At 43.6% G+C, this 22,535-nt stretch overlaps 2 protein-coding genes and 1 long non-coding RNA gene across 4 annotated transcripts; 1 reads left to right on the top strand and 2 right to left on the bottom strand.

Annotated features, from left to right (window-relative positions):
- The first annotated feature begins 6,127 nt into the window (after window positions 1–6,127).
- LOC137356113 (histone H1-like) lies at window positions 6,128–6,850 on the top strand. The gene has a single exon (XM_068021910.1). It carries the CDS (start codon window positions 6,143–6,145, stop codon window positions 6,830–6,832), a length of 690 nt encoding a protein of 229 aa, XP_067878011.1. The 5' UTR covers window positions 6,128–6,142; the 3' UTR covers window positions 6,833–6,850.
- A 2,895-nt stretch (window positions 6,851–9,745) lies between these two features.
- On the bottom strand, window positions 9,746–10,135 carry LOC137356305 (histone H2A.J-like). The gene has a single exon (XM_068022182.1). It carries the CDS (start codon window positions 10,133–10,135, stop codon window positions 9,746–9,748), a length of 390 nt encoding a protein of 129 aa, XP_067878283.1.
- A 703-nt stretch (window positions 10,136–10,838) lies between these two features.
- LOC137356473 (uncharacterized) lies at window positions 10,839–19,380 on the bottom strand. Of its 2 annotated transcripts, none has more exons than XR_010971082.1 (3): window positions 19,297–19,380; window positions 14,728–14,811; window positions 10,839–11,598 (listed from the first exon to the last, which is right to left on the bottom strand). It is a non-coding gene; the product is annotated as an uncharacterized lncRNA (long non-coding RNA). The 2 variants fall into 2 exon arrangements; XR_010971081.1 differs by having other exon boundaries at window positions 10,840–11,598; window positions 14,732–14,811.
- Between the last annotated feature and the right edge of the window lie 3,155 nt (window positions 19,381–22,535).

Below are 22,535 nucleotides of genomic sequence, written 5' to 3'. Positions count from 1 at the left end.
ATTTTGAGTGTGGGTTTATCTGTACCTGTCACTTTGTTTTATGTGAGAAATGTCTTATTCTGTATCTTTCAGTTTCTGATGTTTGTTTGTGTGTCTTGTACTTGTGCCCCTCAGTTTATTGCATGTGAATGTGGGTTTGACTGTCAATCTAACACTCGCTTGTATATGAGTGGTGTTCACTCATTATCTTTGATTGTCTGGTCTGTAAATTTAAGTTTTAACCTGTGCCTTTAAATTTCTAATGTGCAGGTCTGGTTTTTAACCTGTCCATGTTATGGTCTGGTATACACAAACGTGTTTCAGTCTGGCTTTTGACTCTGGATTGTGCACCACATCTCTACATTCTCCAGTATGTGAGTGTGATTTTTAATCTGTACATGTCAGTTTCTGACATCTGTCTGTGAGGTTTACTTTGTGCATTTCATTCTCTGGTCTGTGACTGCTGAATTTATTCTGTATCTGTCAGTTTATGTTAAGTGACTTTGAGTTTTAGTCTGTATCTGTCAGTATCTGGTATATAAATCTTCTTAATTATGTGTGTGTTTTATTCTGTATCTGTCAGTGTGTGAAGTGCAAGTGTTGGGTTTTCTTTGTACCTGTCAGTTATGGATGAGAGATTTTCACTCTCTAACAGTAAATTTCTTGGAATTCACTGTGGATTTCACTCTGTGTCTGTCAGTCTCTTGTAGCTGAGTGTGGCTTTTATACTGCATTTGCTATTTTCTGAAAAATAAATGTAGATTTTAATCTTTGCCTGTTAGTTTCTAGAATGCGAGTCTGGGTGTTAATCTGTATCTGTCAGTTTCTCATATGCGAGGGTAACATTTATCCTGCACCTGTTACTTTCCGAAATGTGTGAGTTTCTGGTATGTGATTGTGGCCTTTGTTCTGTCCCTATCTGTTTCTGTGAATGGAATATGGGTTCTGTTCCTGTCAGTTTCTGGTATGTGATTGTGGCCTTTGTTCTGTCCCTATCTGTTTCTGTGAATGGAATATGGGTTCTGTTCCTGTCAGTTTCTGGTATGTGATTGTGGCCTTTGTTATGTCCCGATCTGTTTCTGTGAATGGAATATGGGTTCTGTTCCTGTCAGTATCTGGTGTGTGAATGTGGGTTTATTCTGTATCTTTCAATCTTTGGAATTTGATTATGTACTTTCTGCAGCACCTTTTAGATTCTGTTAAGTGAATGAGATGTTAAATCTGTACCTGTCCATTGATAGTATATGAATGTTTATTTTACTCTGTACCTGTCAGTTTATGGAACATGAAGGTGTTCCCGCCCCAACCTGCCAACTTCCAATATGTGATTGTTGTTTAATTCTATACCTGCCATTTCCTGGTATATGATTCTGTTTTTTGATCTTTACCTGTCAGTTTCTGTTACTTGAGTGAGTTTTACTTTGCACCAGTTGGTTTCTGGTATGTGAGTGTCACTGTTAGGCTGTATCTGTAAAGTTAAGATATAATAGTATGGGTTAATTCTGTGTCTTTCAAACTCTAGTGTGTGATATGGGGCTTTTCTCTGAATCTTTCGATTTTTGGTCCGTGTGTTTTAATCTGCAGCTTACAGTTCCTGATAGGTGTGTGTGCACATTTTCTTTTTTTCTGCAGCTATCAATGTCTACTACACAAGTATGTGTGTTATTCCTATCATTCAATTTCTCTTATTGGAGAATTGATTTTCCTTTGTCCCTCTCAGTCTCTGGTATGTGTCCATGTGTTTTCCATGGTAAGTGTCTGTCTCTGTTAGGCGACTCTGGTGTTATTCTCTATCTGACAGTCTCTTGCATGTGAGTGGTTTTATTTTCTTCTCTGCAGCTGTCAGTCTCCCTTCTGTGACCGGAGGTTTTAATCTTTACTTTAACTCTTTTATAATTTGTAAATGTGAATTTCACTCTGTGTCTGTCTGTTTACAGTATAGGAATGTGTTTATTTTCTTTTAATCATCAATTTCATAAATTCATCGAACGTTTAAGGCATGGAAAGAGGCCACTTATTCTAATCCCACCTTCCAGGATTTGGTCGTGAACCCTGCAGCTTATGGCACTTGAGGTGCCTTGCCAGAGTACGTCTGAATCAGTTGAGGGTCCCTGCCTCAACTATCCTTTCAGGCAGTGAGTTTCCGACCCCTAACACCATCTGAGTGATTTTCTTTCCCTCATCTCCCCTCTAATTTTTCCACCAATCACTTTAAATCTCTGGCCTTCGTCACTGACCTCTTTGTTAAGATGAATAGACCCTTCACCTCCACTCTGTCCAGGTCCCTCAAAATTCGATACATTTCAATCAGCTCTCCCCTCAGCCTTCACTGTTCCAAAGAGAATAATCCCAGCCTCTCCAATCTTTCCTCACAGCTGCATTTTTCCAGCCCTGGCAACATCCAAATAAATATCCTCTTTACCCTCTCTAGTGCAGTTACATCATTTCTGTAATGAGGTGACCAGAACTGCACACAGTTTCAGGTATGTGAGGGTGAGATTCACTCTCTATCTTACTGTCTCCAGGATGTGTCCCTCTTGTGAGATTGATATAGTGCCTTTCAATCTGATAGTGGGAGTGCTTTTGAACTGAGATTGATGTACCTAACATTCAGCAGTACAGAATTGGAATGGATTGGAAACAATGTCTGTCTCTTCTGCTTTGTTTGATTGCTGGATTGAAAATGTGTCTCTGAACTTGGGATCAGTGAGAGTTTGACTACTTCTGCTCCATGTGACTCTGGAATTAACTGATGGTCTTTGGGAGTGATAACATACCTACTCTGTGTTGCAAGGAGCTGACTGCACATTTCCTTGTGCCTGGGAATCATCACATTCATTCTGTTCCCTTGAAGTATTTGCCTACAGAAAGGAAGAACAATATCTCTTGTAACTGAAGATCAGTTGAGGTGGAAGCTAGAAAAGAGATTAATGTAACATTTCAATTCATAATCATTATTACTAACCACAAATACTCACCAGAAATACAAAGAATGTTAGTGTCTGATTTCACTGCAGATCTCAGCATCTGCTGACCAGGTGTTTTGGCCGATTTACAACAATTTAGTGACATCCAGAAACAAGCCAATATCTGCACTGCTCCAAGATTGGGAATACCTGAGGGATGTTTGTATAGATCAGGTTTCTATTTCCATCTGACATAACATAAGAACCTAAGAAGTAGGAGCAGGAGTAGGCCATTCAGCCTCTCGAGTCTGATCCGCCATTCAATAAGATCATGGCTGATCTGATCCTGGATTCAACTCCATTATCCTACCTGCTCCCAGAACACATTACTCCCATGGAGATCAAAAGTTTAACTCATCCTTGAATATATTTAACAACCCAGCCTCCACTGCTCTCTGAGGTAGAGAATTCCAAAGATTAATGACGCTTCAAGAGAAGAAATTCCTCCTTACCTCCGTCCAAAATGGGAGATTCCTTATTCTGAAACTGTGCACCCTGGATCTTGATTCCACTATTCACTGTTCACTCACAGTAAACAGCGTGAAACAGGAGTTAAACCACCAACATGTATTACAGAACTGAGGCGAGAAACAGCAAAAATTTTCAACAGCAGCTTATTCACGTTCTGTCTCACTTACCCAGTGCACACACACAGGCCGAGAAAGGCCTCTCCATTCCGCCGCTCACTCCATGTTCTGGGATCAGTTCATCCTCCACATTGCCTCTCACAAACAGCCCGCGACTCCCCCTGAACTTGCTCCGGAGTCAATGGTGATCTCTGATCCAGACTGCGGACAGGGTCCCAAAGCAATGTGCTGCTGGAAGCAGATCGCTGTTTGCTGCCTTACCCCGAGGCTGTAATATCTCCATTCCCTCTGTTAAAAACAAACTCTTTCCGCTCACTGAGTAAATGGTGTTCAACAGATTTGCAGGAGGAGGGGAGCGCGCATGCGTACATTCGCTCATTCACAATCAGGGGTGGGGGCGGGTTAATACCGCGCATGCGCCTCATTCGGCAATGGTTTGAAAAACAAAAATCAATCGGAACTTTCTCCAGTTCAGTTTTATCTGATTTTGAGCAATGGAACCGGGACTGTGGGCAAGATTAGAGAAGGTTTCCAGCTGGGAGATTACCCTGTTACCAAGCTCAACTTGAGATCATTCTCTGCACTATGTTTGCTGTTCATTAGCTCGAATTCTCAAAGTGATCCTCCGAGGGAGTCGATGTGTTTGCAGGAATGGAGCAGGAGTTAATATCTGACAGTTACAGTCACAGATCAATTTAATCAGATTGAAACTGTCTGTCACTGAGAGTCATAGCGAAGGGTTTGAGCTGAAAGATTACAGAGAGTTCAACAGGGCAGAGAAAGTTACATTTGGGACATTGTATGCCTCACTCTCTGACACTTTCCCGGACTGTGAGATTAATAATGTGTTTTCCTCTGGCACCATATCAGTGAAAGATGAGATTGTAACGTCTTGTTTCCCCAGGCGGATCTTTCGAGATAAAACGAATCTTACAGTTCAGCCGAAAACTCAATAATTGCAGGCCAGTCAGTGTAACCTCAGTAGTGGGCAAATTATTGAAATCTATTCTGAGAGACAAGACAAACTGTCACTTAGAAAGGCACATATAAACTGAATTGAATTTGAAAAAGGATGATAGATGAGGGTAGTGCAGTTGATGGATTCTACATGAATTTTAGCAAGGCTTTTGACAAGGTCCCAAAATACAGAATCTTTATAAAATAACATCTCATGGGATCCAGGGAAATGCAGCAAGGTGGATGCAAAATTGGCTCAGTGGCAGGAAACAAAGAGTAATTGTTGACGGCTGCTTTTGAGTCTGGAGGGCTGTTTCCAGTGGTTTTCCCCAGGGCTCAGTAATGGGTCACCTGTTTTGTTGATGATCTATATAAACAATTTGGACATAAATGTTGAGGAACACGATCAAGAAGTTTGCAGACGACACCAACATTGGCCGTGTGGTAGATAGCGAGGAGGATTGCTGTGGACTTGAGGAAGATGTTTATGGTCTGGTCAGAAGTGCAGAAAAGTGGCACATCGAATTCAACCTGGAGAAGTGTGATGTGATGCACTTGGGGAGGTCAAACAATGCAAAGGAATACACGATTAATGGGAAAATACTGAGAGGTGCAGAGGAGGTGAGGGACCTTGGAGTAAATGTCCACGGATCCCTGAAGGTAACAGGGTAGGGCGGCAATATGGTTAAGACGACATATGGAATCCCTGGTTATTAACCGAGGTATAGAATATGAGGAGGAAGGTTATGCTGGAACTTTATCAACATTGGTTAGGCCAGAAATTGAGTTCTGTGTGCAGTTCTGGTCACCTCATTACAGAAAGGATGTAACTGCACTAGAGAGAGTACAGAGGAGATTTACGAGCATGTTGCCGGGACTGAAAAATGCAGCTCTGAGGAAAGATTGAATAGACTGTGGTTGTTCTCCTTGGAACAGAGAAGGCTGACGGGAGATCTGATTGAAATGTATAAAATGCTGAAGGGCCTGGATAGAGTGGAGCTGAAGGGTCTATTTACCTCAGCAGAGAGATCAAAACCTGTCCTGGGAACTCTACATTTATCGAACAGTTCGGCATGGGAATGTGTAGATGTGAATATTGTGTAAGAGAGAGTGTATTAAAGGTGCTGACGGGTTAGTCTAATGTCACTGTGTTTGTGGGTCCGGACTCATCGCCGGATTTCCGAGTCCCTCTTGTGTCAAGTAACAAGATTTTCAAGTCAAAGAAGCAAATTGATCCCCTTCTCATTCCCAAAGTGGGAATTCAGTGTAGTTTCTTTGTTGATTTCAAGATTTCAGCCAAAATGTAGAGAACATGTCAGCTATCGGGGGAAAGAGCGCCATCAGTGCAGCAATAAAACGGGTTTCAGTCAAAAATCGAGTCTTTACTTCAAGTGCAAACTTTTGGATAGCAAGCATTCTGATGTCAGAGACAGGAAGGATCTAGTCTGGGATTCTACAGTACCCGAATTTCAGTGAAATCGGAGAGTTTAGGACCAGAGAGAAACACAGAGAGGCAGCAGGAGCCGGGAGCTGACAGCAGGTTGTCTCCGCCCCCGTCCGCTCACTGCCTTTAAGTTGCTCAGTGCCGCCACCACCGGCTTCATTTCTGACCCAGTTCTGACTGGCAGAGAGACTTTGTGCAGAGTTCCGGACATGACCGATACAGCAGCCGCCGAAACGGCTCCTCCAGCCGCCGCCGCTCAAGTCAAGACTCCGAAAAAGAAGAAAGCAGCACCCCGGAACAAGTCAGCCGGTCCCACGTTGAGCGAGCAGATCCTCAGGATTGTGGCGGATTGCTCCGATCGCAAGGGGACCTCACTGCCCGCCATAAAGAAGGCTCTGGGTCGGAGCGGTGTGGATGTGGGGAAGCTCAGGACCCAAATCAAGCAAAGTATCAGGAGGAATGTGAACAAAGGCTCCCTGGTGCAGAGCAGCGGTACGGGCGCCTCCGGCTCCTTCAGAATCCCGAAGCAGGGAACCAAGGGAAATGTGGGAAAGAAAGTGAAGTCAGGAGCAGGCAAAAAACCTTTAGTGAAGAAAACAGCTGGCAAGAAAGTGACAGCAAAGAAATCAGCAGGCAAGAAATTACCAGTCAAGAAACTAGCAGCCAAGAAATCGGCAGCAAAGAAAGCAGCAGGCAAGAAAGTGACCAGCAAGAAGGCGGCAACGCCAAAGAAATCCCCAGGGAAGAAAGCAGCGCTTCCGAAAAAGTCTCCTGTGAAGAAGGCCAAAAAACCCAAGAGTGCCACGGGCGGAAAGGTGCTCAAGAAAGTTCAATCATCAAGGGGCAAGACCAAGCCGAAAGCAGCAAAGGCTCAGAAAGCAGCCCCTGGAAAGAAGTGAAACTGCACGGGAAAGTTGTAGACATCTGAACCCAAAGGCTCTTTTCAGAGCCACCCACATCTCTCAGGAAAGAGCTGATCCCCCGATCAAATGATCCCTGTCCCGCCGCCGTGTGCACATTTCACATAGAAATGATGGGAAGTAAATGCAGGATCCCTGGTGACTCGCTGACATACACCACACTCTGCCCTTCCCCCACTCTCTGTAACAAAACAGAGGGATGTTCCGTCCTCACTAACTGGGGATCTGTTATGTACAGTCTCAGTTCATGCTCCTTTCACTAATTCAGAGCGAGAGGGTCTAACACAGGAATACTGGCGAGAAACCCCGCGTCACAACTCAATTCTCTAATTCAGCTGGGGTAAGGTGTTAGTAAAATACTCAATCCGTCTGGGAGGGGAGGTGTGTGGAAACGGGTTGACTTGTGATCGGAAGCACTGTACTTAGGCGGGTAGATGATCAACTTTTAATTGTTATTGATCCTTATTTAACAGCTCTGGGTTTCTGTTATCTTTGACTTTCAAGGTTGAGTCTGGAAGTTTTGTGCTGAGCTCTGTTGTTGAGAGTTCTTTTTTGAATTGGCGGTTCGAGCAAGTGGGAGGCGGAGCTGGAGGATGAAAGACATTTCTCTGCTCTGTCTGTCACTCAGTTTCCTCTCCGCCCCGCCCCTCACTCTCTGTCACTTTCTCAGTCAGGTCCGGGCGGGCTGTATAAAAAAGGCAGCAGAATCAGCTCGCTTCTCATTCAGCAGTGCTTTGACTGAAGAAGCGTCATGTCTGGAAGAGGTAAAGGAGGCAAAGGACTGGGCAAAGGCGGAGCAAAGCGGCACCGCAAAGTGCTTCGTGATAACATCCAGGGTATCACCAAGCCAGCAATCCGCCGCCTGGCTCGCCGTGGTGGAGTGAAGCGCATCTCGGGTTTGATCTATGAGGAGACCCGCGGGGTGCTGAAGGTTTTCCTGGAGAATGTGATCAGAGATGCGGTCACCTACACTGAGCACGCCAAGCGCAAGACGGTCACCGCCATGGATGTGGTGTACGCTCTGAAACGCCAGGGCCGCACTCTCTATGGATTCGGCGGCTAAACAAATCCACCCTTTCTACCAAACACAAAGGCTCTTCTAAGAGCCACCCAAAGACTCACATAGAGAGCAGTGACCTTGCAACTTGAATTAATAAGATCAAGTTATCACTATATTGTTTATCTTTATCAACAACTGCTTTTGTACATCATTTCATTCTCTCAGTAAATTTACATATCACAGAAATTTCACTGTCTTTTTCTCTTCATTATTCATCGAACGCGTCATGAATTAAACGGTTGCATTTGATAATTTATACTTTAGGGTCTGAACTGCCGGCACGAAGCGGGATTTACTGCCGTTATAGTAAGTAATGACTGGCGCTTTATTCCTGCCAGAGAATACTGTTCAAACTGTGTTGTCAGACACAGAGGGGGTTCGAGGAAGAAAGAAATAAAGCTACAAGGAGTGAGATTTTACAATTGTTCCCGCCAAATTAGGTGTTTTTTAATCTTTCCCTTGTTTGCTCATCGGAAATTGGCGGGCTTTTTGAAATTGATAAAATTTCAGTTTCAGTTACAGTTCAACCAATCAGTGCACAGCATTTCCCGCCGCCCTTTTACTTCCCAGAACTGGTTTCAAACTTGACTGATGGACGGGGCTGCATCCAATCACAACACTAGGGCGGTCCCTCTACTGTCTTAAATAGACAGTCCCTGAGCAGTCTCAACATTTACAGTGTCTTTGTTCCACATCTTCCACCAGAATGGCCAGAACCAAGCAGACAGCGCGCAAATCGACCGGAGGGAAAGCTCCCCGCAAGCAGCTGGCTACCAAAGCGGCCCGCAAGAGCGCTCCAGCCACGGGCGGAGTGAAGAAGCCTCACCGTTACAGACCCGGCACTGTGGCTCTGCGGGAGATCCGCCGCTACCAGAAATCCACCGAGCTGCTCATCCGCAAACTGCCCTTCCAGCGCCTGGTGCGGGAGATCGCACAGGACTTCAAGACAGACCTGCGCTTCCAGAGCTCGGCCGTCATGGCCCTGCAGGAGGCCAGCGAGGCTTACCTGGTGGGGCTCTTTGAAGACACCAACCTGTGCGCCATCCACGCCAAGCGAGTCACCATCATGCCCAAAGACATCCAGCTGGCCCGCCGTATCCGCGGGGAGCGCGCCTGAACTCACCCTGCCCCGAACTGAGTTTGGCATCAAATAACACAACGGCTCTTTTAAGAGCCACCAAATCGGCAAAACAAAGAGCTGCGATCACCTGTTGTCAGAGAAATGGGGTCTGGAGCAGATCATTTTATTAGAGAGCCGATCATTTTGCAAAAGCTTTTGTTGTGCATAAACGGTAGATTTGTTAAAATGTCACAAGAGGAGAGCAGTTAAATGCCCGAATCCAGTAGGGAGAAGGCTGAGGGGAGATCTGATTGAAATGTACAACATTTTGGCGGGACTGCAGAGAGTGGAGGTGAAGAGTCTTAGCAGAGAGGTCAGTGACTATGGGGCATATGTTTAAAGCGATTGGTGGAAAAATTAGAGGGAAAACGAGGATTTTATTTTCACCCAGAGGGTGATGGGGGTCTAGAACCCATTGCCTGAAAGGGTAGTTGAGGCAGAGACCCTCAACTCATTCAAAGGGAATCTGGATATGCATTTCAAATGCTGTAATCTGCAGGGCGACGGACTGAATGCTGGACGGTGGGATTAGAATAGGTGGGTCGTTTTTCGGCCGACGACACGATGGGCCAAGTGGCCTCTTTCTGTGCCAATACAAAGCAGCGCGAGCATTATAAAATTGCCGCCTCTCAGACAGCAAGCAGCCCTTTAACAGATAAAGTGGGTGGCTCTGAAAAGAGCCTTTGTGTTCGCAGATTTAAGTCAGGCCAATTCACTTGCTCTTGGTGCTCTGAGCGCTGGTTTTCTTGGGCAGCAGCACGGCCTGGATATTAGGCAGCACCCCGCCCTGAGCGATAGTCACCCCTCCCAGCAGCCTGTTGAGCTCCTCGTCGTTGCGGACGGCCAGCTGGAGGTGTCTGGGGATGATGCGGGTCTTCTTGTTGTCCCGGGCCGCATTGCCGGCCAGCTCGAGGATTTCAGCTGTCAGATACTCGAGCACAGCAGCCAGATAGACCGGGGCTCCGGCACCCACACGCTCAGCATAGTTCCCCTTTTTAAGGAACCTGTGAACACGGCCCACCGGGAACTGCAATCCAGCCCGGGAGGAGCGAGACTTGGCCTTGGACCGAGCTTTACCACCGGTCTTCCCTCTTCCAGACATTACCACAATCTAACAAACACTTTCAGGAAGAATGCTGAGAACCGCCCACAATAGTCCTATTTATACCTTCGGGAGGAATGGTGTCGGGGGCACTGGTGATTGGTCATTCTGCACTGGGTGTCATTGTACTCTTCATGTGACCAATCAGAGAGCTGCTGAATTCACCAATCCGGAGACGCCAAGGAGATGAGGGCGGAAAATAACGGCGCGAAATTGTCAGACTGCAAACGATTTTTCAAATTTGAAAATCCCGCCAATATATTTGTAAAACACAGAGCGGCTTCAATATAGATCATTTATAGGTAACTTGGTTTTACCGCAAATATTTTAAAATCTTTTTCATATTGTATTATTCTACATGTGGTAACAATTTCCAGATTCACTTTCACATTCCGCCATCTATTCGGGTTTACTCTCTATCCTTTTTGAAACATTCTATAACCAGAGGACAGAAAGCCTCTTTCACAGCATTCTGTAACCATTTCAGCTCAATGTTCCTAATGATACCACATTACTGATTCTAGATTGATCTCTATTGGTGAGAGACAACAGCGGAGTGTATAATCTTAGTGTCAGGTGTCAAAGAGTGAGACTGAGGGTTCCCACACCACCGGGGTTTCTAGATAATGTACTGATTACTTATTGAGGACAAACTTGATCTCGGGATATGAGTGACTGAGAAATGATGCCTGTGCATTAAATCAGATTTTATTATCGAAATACAGCAAAGGGGCCGAATATGAACGCGTCCGTGAACAAAGCTCACAAATAGTCAGTAATTAATGTTCGGGATATTATTAAGTAGAGACAGGAAGATCACACGGGCAGTGAAACTGTATTAACCAGAATCTGTGGGATTAAAACTGAGATCACAAAGGCAGTTAGAAAATACTTGGTAAAAATATCCAAACAAATTGATATTATAGAGATAATGTTGTAGCTTTTTGAGAGACGTTGTGGGTGGCTCTTAAAGGTCAGAACTCGCATTTTACACACATCCCCAGAGCTCTGTGTTAATGAAGGATGGGGTGAAAACCATGTTCGTGATTGGCTGGTTTGCAATGTCAATTCTTGAGATTCTCTATTTATCTGATTGGTTACTCTAGATAACCAATCAAATTTAGTGCTCGGCGAAGCCACAATATTTCGCCGCTGTCAGCTCAGTCCATTGCTTTTGCCTGTCAGCTATCCACCGATATCCCTGACTTTCTCACTCCCTCTGCTGCTCTCTCTTCAACTGTTTCAGTTTTATTGGCACCAGCCAGTCACCTTTTTCATTCTGCACGGATTATTCCTCCGCACTTCAGTTTACTCACAGAAGACAAGGTGACCGAGAGATTAAAACGATGAACTGCTAATCTGTTGTGCTCTGCATGCGTGGGTTTGAATTCCATACTCCTTGTTTCTGAATGTTTAAAATAAGAGCACCGTCTTCGTGTTCCATTCGAGTGCACTGCTTCTTTCTAAACAAGAAATACGGATGTGTAAAACAAACACAGTGACGGTGCATCCAGTTCTGGTTATTTGAGGGTACAGAGGAGATTTATCAGAATGTGTGAAGTCGGTAGAGATGGATTTGTTCTCCATTGAATCAACAACATTGAAACAGCTGAAGAGACAGTAGTAGAGGGAGTCAGAAAGTCAGGGATATTGGTGGATAGGTGACAGGCAAGATCAGAGCTGACTGAAGGGAGATTTACAACAAGTGTGAAACATCATGACAAGTGAGACAAGGATGAACAGTTCCCATTAGCTCATTGTACAAGGACACAGTGACAGAAATTGAGGATTTGGGGCTGGAGATTTGGGGCGAACACGGAGTGAGTGGTGATGATCTGGAACTCACTTCCCACAAGGGTGCTGGAAGTAGAGACAATCAATTACTTCAAGAGATGATTGAATCAGCATTTGAAGGAATTAAACTTGCAGAGCTACAGGGATTGAGCGGTGGAGTGAGTGGATTGCACTGTCGAGAGCTGTCATGGACTCGATGGGCCAAATAGCCTCCTTCGGTGCTGTAAATAACTCTATGTTTACTATTAGTTTCTGACTGAATACTGATCAGTTTAAAGGCTATTTCAAATCTATAGTTATTCAAAAAAAAGATAAATCTACGGGAGACGTACATGCATGATGAGAATCATTTCATAAATTGCATTGACTTGTTCAGTTTTGAAACTGTTATTTTTTTGTATTTTGTCTGTGTGTAGCTTGTACTCTGTCCCCGTCAGTTCCTGGTCTGTGAGTGTGAGTCTACCTCTTTATCTTTCATTCTCTGTGATCTGAGTGTGGGTTCAATCTTTACCCAGAGCGCTGTTTGTGAACTGAACTTTACCTATCTCCCTTTTTATTATTATTTAACAAAGATCTGCACACTCTTGTTGCTGACTGAAAACTCATTTATTAGTTTAAAGGATATGTCTTGTTTAACATAGATTTCATTAAAAGAAAATTGAAGTTCAGCATTGTGGGAGATACACATGGATGATGAGAGTCTTTTGTAAGTTTTAATTTGGAAATCACATTGATCATTTTTAAGTTATAAAATGAATCTGTATGATACCAGAATTGAGGTCTAACCTGCAGTAGAGAACTCATGTCAACTGCTTGGAAAGCAGATATTCTCAGCACTATACCACCATCACTATGTGAGTTTAATGTAGGTAAATGAGTACATTATTCTGTAACATTTATTTTCTGTTATGTGAATATGTCTGGTTCCAGTTCATCATGTCAGCCTCTGGTACTCTGTATGAGGTGGGATTAATGTGGTGTATGTCAGTATCTGGGACAGCCTGTGAGTGTGAATATATTTCTGTATCCATCAGTCTCTCAAACTGAATGTGAGTGTGGATTAATTCATTTATCATCCGTCTCCGCAACTGACAGTGAGAATGTGATTCATTCAGTATCTCTCTGTCTCTGGTATTGTTTGTGAATGTGTTGTTTATTCTGTGTTTTTCTGTGACTGGTAGAGTTTGTGAGTGTGGCATTCATTCTGTACCTGTTAGGAAATATTATTGAATGGCATTGTGGACTCTGCTTTTTAGGCACTCCTACTCTATGTGAATCAGATTTTTACTGTGTCTGTCTGTTTCACGTCATGTAATTGATTATGGGATGCATTATATAGCTGTCAGTCTCTGGCTGTGATAGATAGATAGATAGACAGACAGACAGTTCGATAGATAGATAGATTTTTGATCTACAAGGCAGTAAAGGGTTATTGGGACAGCGAGGAAAGTGAAGTTAAGCACAATCAGATCAGCCATGATCATATTAAATGGCACAGTCGAGTGGAGAGGTCAAATGGCCTACTCTTGGTCATATTTGTTATGTTCTTAAGATCTTCTCTTACTTGACATGATTGTGGGCCACATTCTGTATCTTTAAATCTCTGGTCCAGAATGTGTGTTTGGAATTCATTCCTTGTCTAGTGGGTGGCGCAGTGGTTAGCGCCGCAGCCACATAACTCCAGGGACCCGGGTTCGATTCTGGGTACTGCCTGTGTGGAGTTTGCAAGTTCTCCCTGTGACCGTGTGGGTTTTCGCCAAGTGCTTCGGTTTCCTGCCACAGCCAGAAGACTTGCAGGTGATAGGTAAATTGCCCCTAGAAGATAGGTGGTCGGTAATATGAGATTACTGTCGGGTTAGTATAAATGGGTAGTTGTTGGTCGCCACAGACTCGGTGGGCCGAAGGGTCTATTTCAGTGCTGTATCTCTAAATAAATGTATCTGCCTCTGAGGGAGTGTGCTAGTGTGAGATTAATTCTGTAGCAGCCAGTATGCGTACTGTACATGCATGTTGGATCCATTCAGTATATGTAAATTATGGGTATGATATGTGATTCATTCTCCATCCATTCGGCTCTGGTACCCTGTTTCAGTGTCAGATTCAATTTGCATCTCTGTGATGTCTGTGTGATCCTTCAGTATTTAATATGTACCTCAAGCATTCTGTTGGCTGCTGTTAAATTTTTTCGTGTATCAATATTTTTTTCCTCATGTTTAATATAAAATAGGAATTAACTATTTCATAGCTGTCTATTTTGTTCAATTCTTGTACATGAGTTGTGAATTGGTATCCAATTCCTTGCTCTGCCAAATTAATTGTAAGTGTTAATCTTTCAATCTGATCCATGACCTGGTATGCACAGTCAAATTACACCATTTTGTAAAAAAAAAGAATGAATACTGTATGTTTCTGTCTGACCCTTAGTGACATGTTTGGACTGGTTTGTAATCTGTAGCTCAGTTGATATTGTGGGGGACTTTATTGGGATTCATTCTGCAGCTTTCAATCAGGTAAATTTTGCCTGTTCTCGTTAAGATATCTTATTTGAAATGTAGTCAAATTGACAGTGTATTTAAATCTGATAATGAGTGTGTTTTTAGACTGGGTTTGATGTATCTACCAGTCAGCTGGAGTGAAACAGATACAACTTCTATCTCTCCTGCTCTGCTTGACAGTTGGATTGAAAATATGTCTCTTGATCTTGGGATCAGTGTGGGTCTGACTACTTCTTTTGTTTGTTACAGTGGAAATGATGAGCTGGCTGTGTCACTGTGCTTTGTGAGTGATACTGTATCTACCTACTGTGTGTTGGAACAAGCTGGCTGCACTTTTCCTTGTGTCCAGGAGTCAGGACTTTCATTCTGGTTCCTTCAAATGTTTGCCTGCAGCAAGAAAAAGTAATTCTTATACTTGAAGAAAGGTCAGTGAGAAGAATCACAGAATCATTACAGTGCAGAAGGAGGCCATTTGGCCCATCGTGTCTGCACCGGTTCTCTGAAAGAGCAACTCCCTCAATTCCATTCGCCTGCCTTCTCCCCATAACCCCACCAAATTCTTCCCTTTCATAAAACTTTCTAATTCCCTTTTGAATACTTCAGTCAAACCTGCCTCCATCAAATTCTCAGGCAGTGCATTCCAGATCTTAACCACTCGCTGCATGATAAAGATTTTCCTCATGTACCTTTTGCTACTCTTACCAAATACTTTAAATTTGTGCCCTCTCGTTCTTGATCCTCTCATGAGTGGGAACAGTTTAGTTTAGAGATACAGCACTGAAACAGGCTCTTCAGCCCACCGAGACTGTGCCAACCATCAACCACCCATTTATACTAATCCTACACTAATCCCATATTCCTACCACATCCCCACCTGTCCCTATATTTCCCTACCAGCTACCTATACTAGGGGCAATTTATAATGGCCAATTTACCTCCCAAACTGCAAGTCATTTGGCTATGGGAGGAAAGCGGAGCACCCGGAGAAAACCCACGCAGATACAGGGAGAACTTGCAAACTCCACACAGGCAGTACCCAGAATTGAACCCAGGTCGCTGGAGCTGTGATGCTAACCACTGCGCCACTGTGCCACCCCTAGAGTTTCTCTCTATTCACTCTACCCAGACACCTCATGATTTTGAATACCTCTATCAAATCACCTCTCAGTCTTCTCTTCCCCTGGGAAAACAGTCCTAACTTCTCCAATCTATCTTTAAAACTGAATTTCATCATCCCTGGATCCATTCTCGTGACTCTTCTCTTTACTCTCTCCCATGCCGTCAGGTCTTTCCTCAAGTGAGGTACCCAGAATTGGACGTCATACTTCAGCAGAGGCTGAATTAGTGTCTTACAGAAGGTCAACATAACTTCCTTGCTCTTGTACTTTATTCCACTATGAATGAAGTCTAGGATGCTGTATGTTTTATTAAACACATTCTAAACCTGTCCTGCCACTTTCAATGACTTATGCACATACACACCTCAGTCCATCTGCTCCTGCACCCCCTTTAGAATTATACCCTTTATTTTATACTGTTTCTCCATGTTCTTACTACCAAAATGAATCACCTTACATTTCTGTGCATTGAACTTCATCTGCCACCTGTCTGTCCATTCCACCAACTTGTCTATGTCCCTTTGAAGTTCTACACTATCCACCTCACAGTTCAAATTGTCCAAGTTTCGTATCATCTGCATACTTTGAAATTGTGCACCAAGGTCTCAGAGATTAACCTATATCAGCAAAAGCAAGGGTCCAAACACTGATCCCTGGGAAACTCCAACACAACCTTCCTCCAGCCAAAAAACATCCATTAACCACAGCTCTTTGTTTCCTCTAACTCAGGCAATTTCGTATCTAGTTGCGACTGTGCATTTTACTGCATGAACTATAAGTTTGCTCACATGTCTGTTGTGTGGCACTGTATCAAACACCTTTTGAAGGTCCATGTACACCACATCAACAGCATTGCCCTCATCAACCCTCTCTGTTAACTCCACAAAAGACTTCAGCAATTTGGTTAAACATGATTTTCCCTGAAGAAATCCATGCTGCTTTTCCTTAATTAACTCACATTTAGAGTCATCGAGATCGACAGCACATAAATAGGCCCTTCAGCCCATCATGTACATCAGGTATCTCAGTATTCTAATCCCATTTTCCAGCACTTGGTCAGTATCCTTGTGTGTTATTGCAGTTCAAATGTTCATCCAAATACAGCTTGAATGTTGTGAGGGTTTCTGCCTCTACCATCTCTTCAGGCAGTGTGATCCACATTCCAACCATCTTCTGGGTGAAAGCATTTTTCCTCAAAGCCCCTCGAAACCTCCTGCTCCTTGCCTTAAATCTCTGTCCCCTGGTTATTGACATCTCTGCTCAGGGAAAAAAATCTTCCTATCTCTGCTTCTCATAATTTTGTTTATTTTTTTTATTTAGAGATACAGCACTGAAACAGGCCCTTCGGCCCACCGAGTCTGTGCCAACCATCAACCACCCATTTATACTAATCCTACACTAATTCCATATTCCTACCACATCCCCACCTGTCCCTATATTTCCCTCCCAGCTACCTATACTAGGGCAAATTTATAATGGCCAATTTACCTTTCAACCTGCAAGTCTTTGGCATGTGGGAGGAAACCAGAGCATCCGGAGGAAACCCACGCAGACACAGGGAGAACTTGCAAACTCCACACAGGCAGTACCCAGAATTAAACCCGGGTTGCTGGAACTGTGAGGCTGCGGTGCTAACCACTGCGCCACTGTGCTGGCCAAGTCAGATTGCCCCTCATCCATCTCTGCTTTAATAGTCCCTGTGACTATTGATTTGCCCCTAATTATTTTTTCTCTATGTTTTTCCAACACTGAATTTAAACTAACTGGCCTATAGTTGATGGGCTTATATTTACACCCTTTTTTGAAAAATTCTGCAGTTCTTTATCACCACCACTGAGTCCAAGGAAGAGTGGAAAATTATGGCCAGATCCTCTGTGATTTCCACCCTCACTTCCCTCAGTTTCCTTAGATGCATCTCATCTGGCTCTGGTGCTTTATCCACTTTAAGTACAGACAGACTATCTAATATTTCTTCTTTATCAATTTTAAAACCCTTTAATATCTGACTTACCTCCTCTTCCAACATTACCAAGGAAGAAGATGCAACCCAGACAAAGACAGATGCAAAGTATTGCTTTAATACCTCAGCTATGCCCTCTGCCTCCATGTGTAAATCCCCTTTCTGGTCCCTAATCGGCCGCACTCCTCCTTTTACCACCTTTTTACTATTTATATGCTTATAGAAAACGTTGGGATTTCCTTTAATGCTCGCTGGCCGTCTCTTTTCATCTTCTCTCATTGCTTCTCCTATTTATTTTTTTTTTCACTTCCCCTCTGGACCTTCTATATTCAGCCTGGTTCACAGTAATATTTTCTACCTGGCATCTCTCAGAAGCACACTTTTTCTTCTTTATCTTAATCTCTACCTCTTTTGCCATCCAAGGAGTTCTGGGTTTGTTTGTTTTAATTTTCCCCTTCAAGGGAACATACGTCGACTGTGCCCGAACTATCTGTTCTTTGAAGGTAACCCAATGTTCATCTACCTGTTTTACTGCCATCTTTTGACTCCAATTTATTCGCCCCAGCTCCATCCTTACCCCATTGAAATTGGCTTTCCCCCCAGTTAATTATTCTTACCTTGGATTGCTCTTTGTCCTTTTCCATAGTCAACCTAAACCTTATGATACAATGATCACTATCCCCTAAATGCTCTCCTACTGATACGTGATCCACTTGGCCCACCTCATTCCCAAGAACCAGGTCTAGCAGTGCCTCCTTTCTCGTTGGACTAGCAACATACTGTTGTAGAAAATTTTCCTGAACACACTCTAGGAACTCTTGCCCCTCACTGCCCTTCACACTGTTATTATCCCAGTCTATGTTTGAATAATTAAACTCTTCCATTATAACTACCCTATAATGTTTGCACCTTGCTGTAATTTCCTTGCAAATTTATTTTTCCATGTCCTACCCACTAGCTGGTGGCCTATAGACAACACCGAGCAATGTAACTGCAGCTTTTTTGTTCCTAAGCTCGAACCAAATTGATTCTGTCCTCGACCACTCTGGGACATCCTTTTTCTCCAACACTGAAATACTCTCCTTAATCAATACTGACACCCCTCCCCCTTTATTCCCTTTCATGTTTTCCCTGATCACCTTGTATCCAGGAATGTTTAACACCCAGACTTTCCCAGTCTCTGTTCGAGCCACAACATCAAATTTGCACATGACAATCTCCGCCTGTACCTCACCATCTTATTAACCACACTCCGTGTGTTCACATACATGTACCCTGATTCAGACTGTGTTACATTCTGCCTTACTCTGACTCCACTTAATAACGTATTATTCCCTACTCTTGTGTTATCAATCTCCCCCAGTATTCTGTACATGTCGGTATCCCTCTCTATTACTTGCTCCCTGACAAGTTAACTGACATGATACAAAAGTAATCAATATAATCTTTTCAATAATAATCATTATGAACAATCGGAAAAAGAAAACCAGCAACACAAACAGTGTCTGTCTCCTGCAACACTCTGCTTCTGCTGCCCACCTGTTTGCAGCGGTTTTGCGACACTCAGAAACAACCCACACCCCGCACCGCTCCATGAATCGGACTAACCGATAGAGTCGTCACCTCTCCCTTCCCCCCACCGGCTCACTCCATGTTCCGGGACCAGTTTCTGCTCCACAATCTCCGACTCCCGCTGAACTTCCCCGCTATTCAATGTTAATCTCTGAACACATCTGCAGACTCGCTCCCAAACCTGGTGTTGCTGCTGGAAGCAGATGTTGTTTGTTCACTTACCCCGGGACCCGGATGTCTCCATTCGCAGCTGATTTAAACAATCTTCCGCTCACTCACTGAATGACGCTCAGAGACAGTGTTGGGGGAAGGGGAGCGCATGCGCTCTACGCTTCATTATGACGTCGCAGTGGGCGGAGCTATAATGCGCTTGCGCAGATCTCTGCAAGAATTGAGCTTTCAAAACTCAATGGGAACTTTCCCCATTTCACCCTCATCAATGTGTGAACAATGAAACTGAACATGGGGTTAGGGTGGAGGGAGGGTGGGGAGGGGTGGAGGGAATCTATAACCTAGAAAGCCGGGAGCTGATCCCATTTAGATGTTCAAATTGCCGTCTCTCCCTGCAGGGTCTTTGTTATTATTGAGACCCTCCTCTCAAAACAATCCGACAGAAACATGGGAGGAAGGAGGGAGTCGGTGTGTTTGCTGGGACCTTGTAGAATTCATTTCAGCCAGCAAAGGTTTGTCTAACCGGAGTGAAACCCGCGGTCAATGTGAGTAATACCGAATGGTGATCTTCATCGTTTCATTCTAAACAAGAGAGACACGGAGCTGCCGCGATTATACCAGACACACAAACACAGTGACAATAGAGCCCGTCCCAGAGTTTCAGCTCCCGGTTGTTAAATGTCCTCATGTACACAGTCTTTGCTGTGAATTTTCAGGGCTCAGTTGCCGATTCCTATTCCTGTATCCCTTAAACACACGGAACCAGGAGATCCTCACACTCCATTTTGAAAGATTTATTGACAGGAATTTTTCCAAACTTTGGCTGAGTCGATCATAACCTGCTGATCAATCATAGTATTATTCAAGGAATTAATGAGACATTCTGTTCACTACTTGGGTCTTGAACTCGGTTTGAGCAGATCAATAAGTGAAAGGTTCAGCATTTTTCCAGATATAACAGACAGAGCTGGATAGAGGGACTCAGGGTTAATCCTGCACACACAGGACAGTTTGAGTGACAGTCACACAGGGACGGGAACTCCTCTCGATTCCGTTTCCTACTCACCCAACAAGGACAGTTGGGGACTGACTGAACATCCAACTCACTATAATTCAGTACTGGAGAAAGACAGAGGCTTGTCCACTCCATCTTTCCTTACTGTATCTGGGACATTATGTGAGGGAAAGTGTTCCAGTGCCTCTCACTCTCAGACAGCAACTGACATGCGTTCAGACAGACAGTGTTAGTCTTTCACTTACCATGAATAGGCGCCTCTCCAAGAACCTGTAAATCCAATATCCCGAAGCAGCTGTTCTACTCAGAACTTGGTCATGGTAGGAGAACCCCAGGAGGACAGTGGAAACACTTCAGAGATGTCCTCAAATCATCCCTCATTTGGGAAGACATTGTACTCTTCAGGGATATTTGTCAGGAACATGCAAAGGTGAACTCGACGCAGCGAAGACAGCACCCACACCTCCAATGCAGTCATTTACCTGACCCTTCCAGCAACACCAGTCCCTGATATGACAGAGTCTGCAGATCATGCATTGGACTTATCAGCCATTTCAGAACACATCAAACTGGAGTGGAAAAAAGTCATCCTTGATCGCGAGGGACTGTCTGAGATGGAAGATAATAAATAGGCCAATATAATGATCAGCAATAATAATGAACTGGAGAGGGAGGAGATCGAGTGCAGGGAGATAGAATAGGGAGGGGAAGTGGCCTGTGACGTTTATATAATGTAACACATTGACAGAGATCCTGTTCTATTTGGTACACGAATTATTCAAGATAGAAAAATGTAAACTGCTCTCTCGCTGACATATTGTACCAGAGACAACCTCTCTATTATTTCCAAACTCAAAACAGGGCCAGATTATCAACAAATACTGTATTTCTCACTGAACCACTTTTAACTGTTGGACTCTCTGCAGATTCGCAGGACAAGGCCATTCAGATATATTTTCAGTCACTAAGAGATTCATTCTGATGACATTAAGCAGAGACTATCAGATGTTTAACTTTCATCCCTCAAACACTCGGATTCACTTTTACACTTCGACGAGATCCGTTTGGACAGTTTAGGAGCCGCCCCCTCACCCCTCCTCCGCTTTATTCCGACCATCTTCCAGTCTCAGTGTCACACACGTTACCATTAATTTGCATTTGATCAATATAATTCAAAGGTTGTTTGCAGCGACAATCATTGCAATAATGATGACAGTGATTTGTACAAAGCATCCCATATCCATCCTATCACCATGATTACAAGCAGGCAGAACCAGGGGAAGGAAAAATCTGGTAACAAAGACCATTATTTTTGACAACAGTGTTGAGTTAATAAAGGACAACCAGTACGGATTTGCTCAGGGCAAATCATGTGCGACTAACATGATTGAATTCTTGTGGTTGAAGTTACTGAAGGTAGTACAGTAATTATTGGATACATGCTCTTCCAAAGGCATTCAATCAAGTAGTGAACAACAGACTTACATGGAGAATAGAAATGCATGTTAAAATTGACACTGGTATTCTGAGATGGTAGTTGGTTAAAGGAGAGGAGGCTACTCTGTGAACTTGTCTTAATTACACCTTCTCCTTTGTTATCTCTTGCCCCAACCCCGCTTTACTTGCTTATAAACTTTCACAATTCTAATATTTGCTCGTTCTGAAGTAGGGTCACAGACCTGAAACGTTAACTCTGCTTCTCTCTCCACAGATGCTGCCAGACCTGTTGAGTATTTCCAGTATTTCTTGTTTTTATTTCAGAATTCCAGCATCCGCAGTATTTTGCTTTTATTTTAGAGTTTATTAGTGAACTGATCCTTTTTGCTTACTGGGCAGAACTATGCAGTGGAGTGACGCAGAAAACTGTACGAAGAACAATGTTTTTAACGGGCCCACAATTTCGAAGTTTAAGGAGGACAAAATACACAGCAATGTATGCATATAGTAAAGAGCTGTAAGTTTCAGGTAGATTTACCTGAACAGAGGTGAGACAGCGAATACCCAACCCGTCTCACCTTTAGATTCCTGACCAAGATAGACCTACAAGGTACAAACTCAAGTTATGTGACCAAGTCAGAGAGTTTATTAGGCTTAACTAAGATGTACAAAGTTAATACTTAACAATGGTAATAGATATTCAGTAACACACAACACCCGTTCTTGTTTCTGTGCTTGCTGCCGCACGGACTTCTCTCCTTCTTCATCCCTTGCTGTGTTTTTTTGACTATATTCTATCTTCTCCTTTTAAGTATCAACGATCTTCTGTTGACCCCTC

The sequence above is a fragment of the Heterodontus francisci genome, chromosome 45 (genome assembly GCF_036365525.1).
Source record: "Heterodontus francisci isolate sHetFra1 chromosome 45, sHetFra1.hap1, whole genome shotgun sequence".
NCBI lineage: Eukaryota > Metazoa > Chordata > Chondrichthyes > Heterodontiformes > Heterodontidae > Heterodontus > Heterodontus francisci.
Note: the sequence above shows the minus strand (reverse complement) of the source record. Positions and strands in the feature narration are given on the sequence as shown.

Bases quoted from the DNA above. Each gene is read 5' to 3' on its own strand.
- LOC137356113 (XM_068021910.1), top strand. From the start codon at position 6,143: ATGACCGATACAGCAGCCGCCGAAACGGCTCCTCCAGCCGCCGCCGCT.
- LOC137356305 (XM_068022182.1), bottom strand. From the start codon at position 10,135: ATGTCTGGAAGAGGGAAGACCGGTGGTAAAGCTCGGTCCAAGGCCAAG.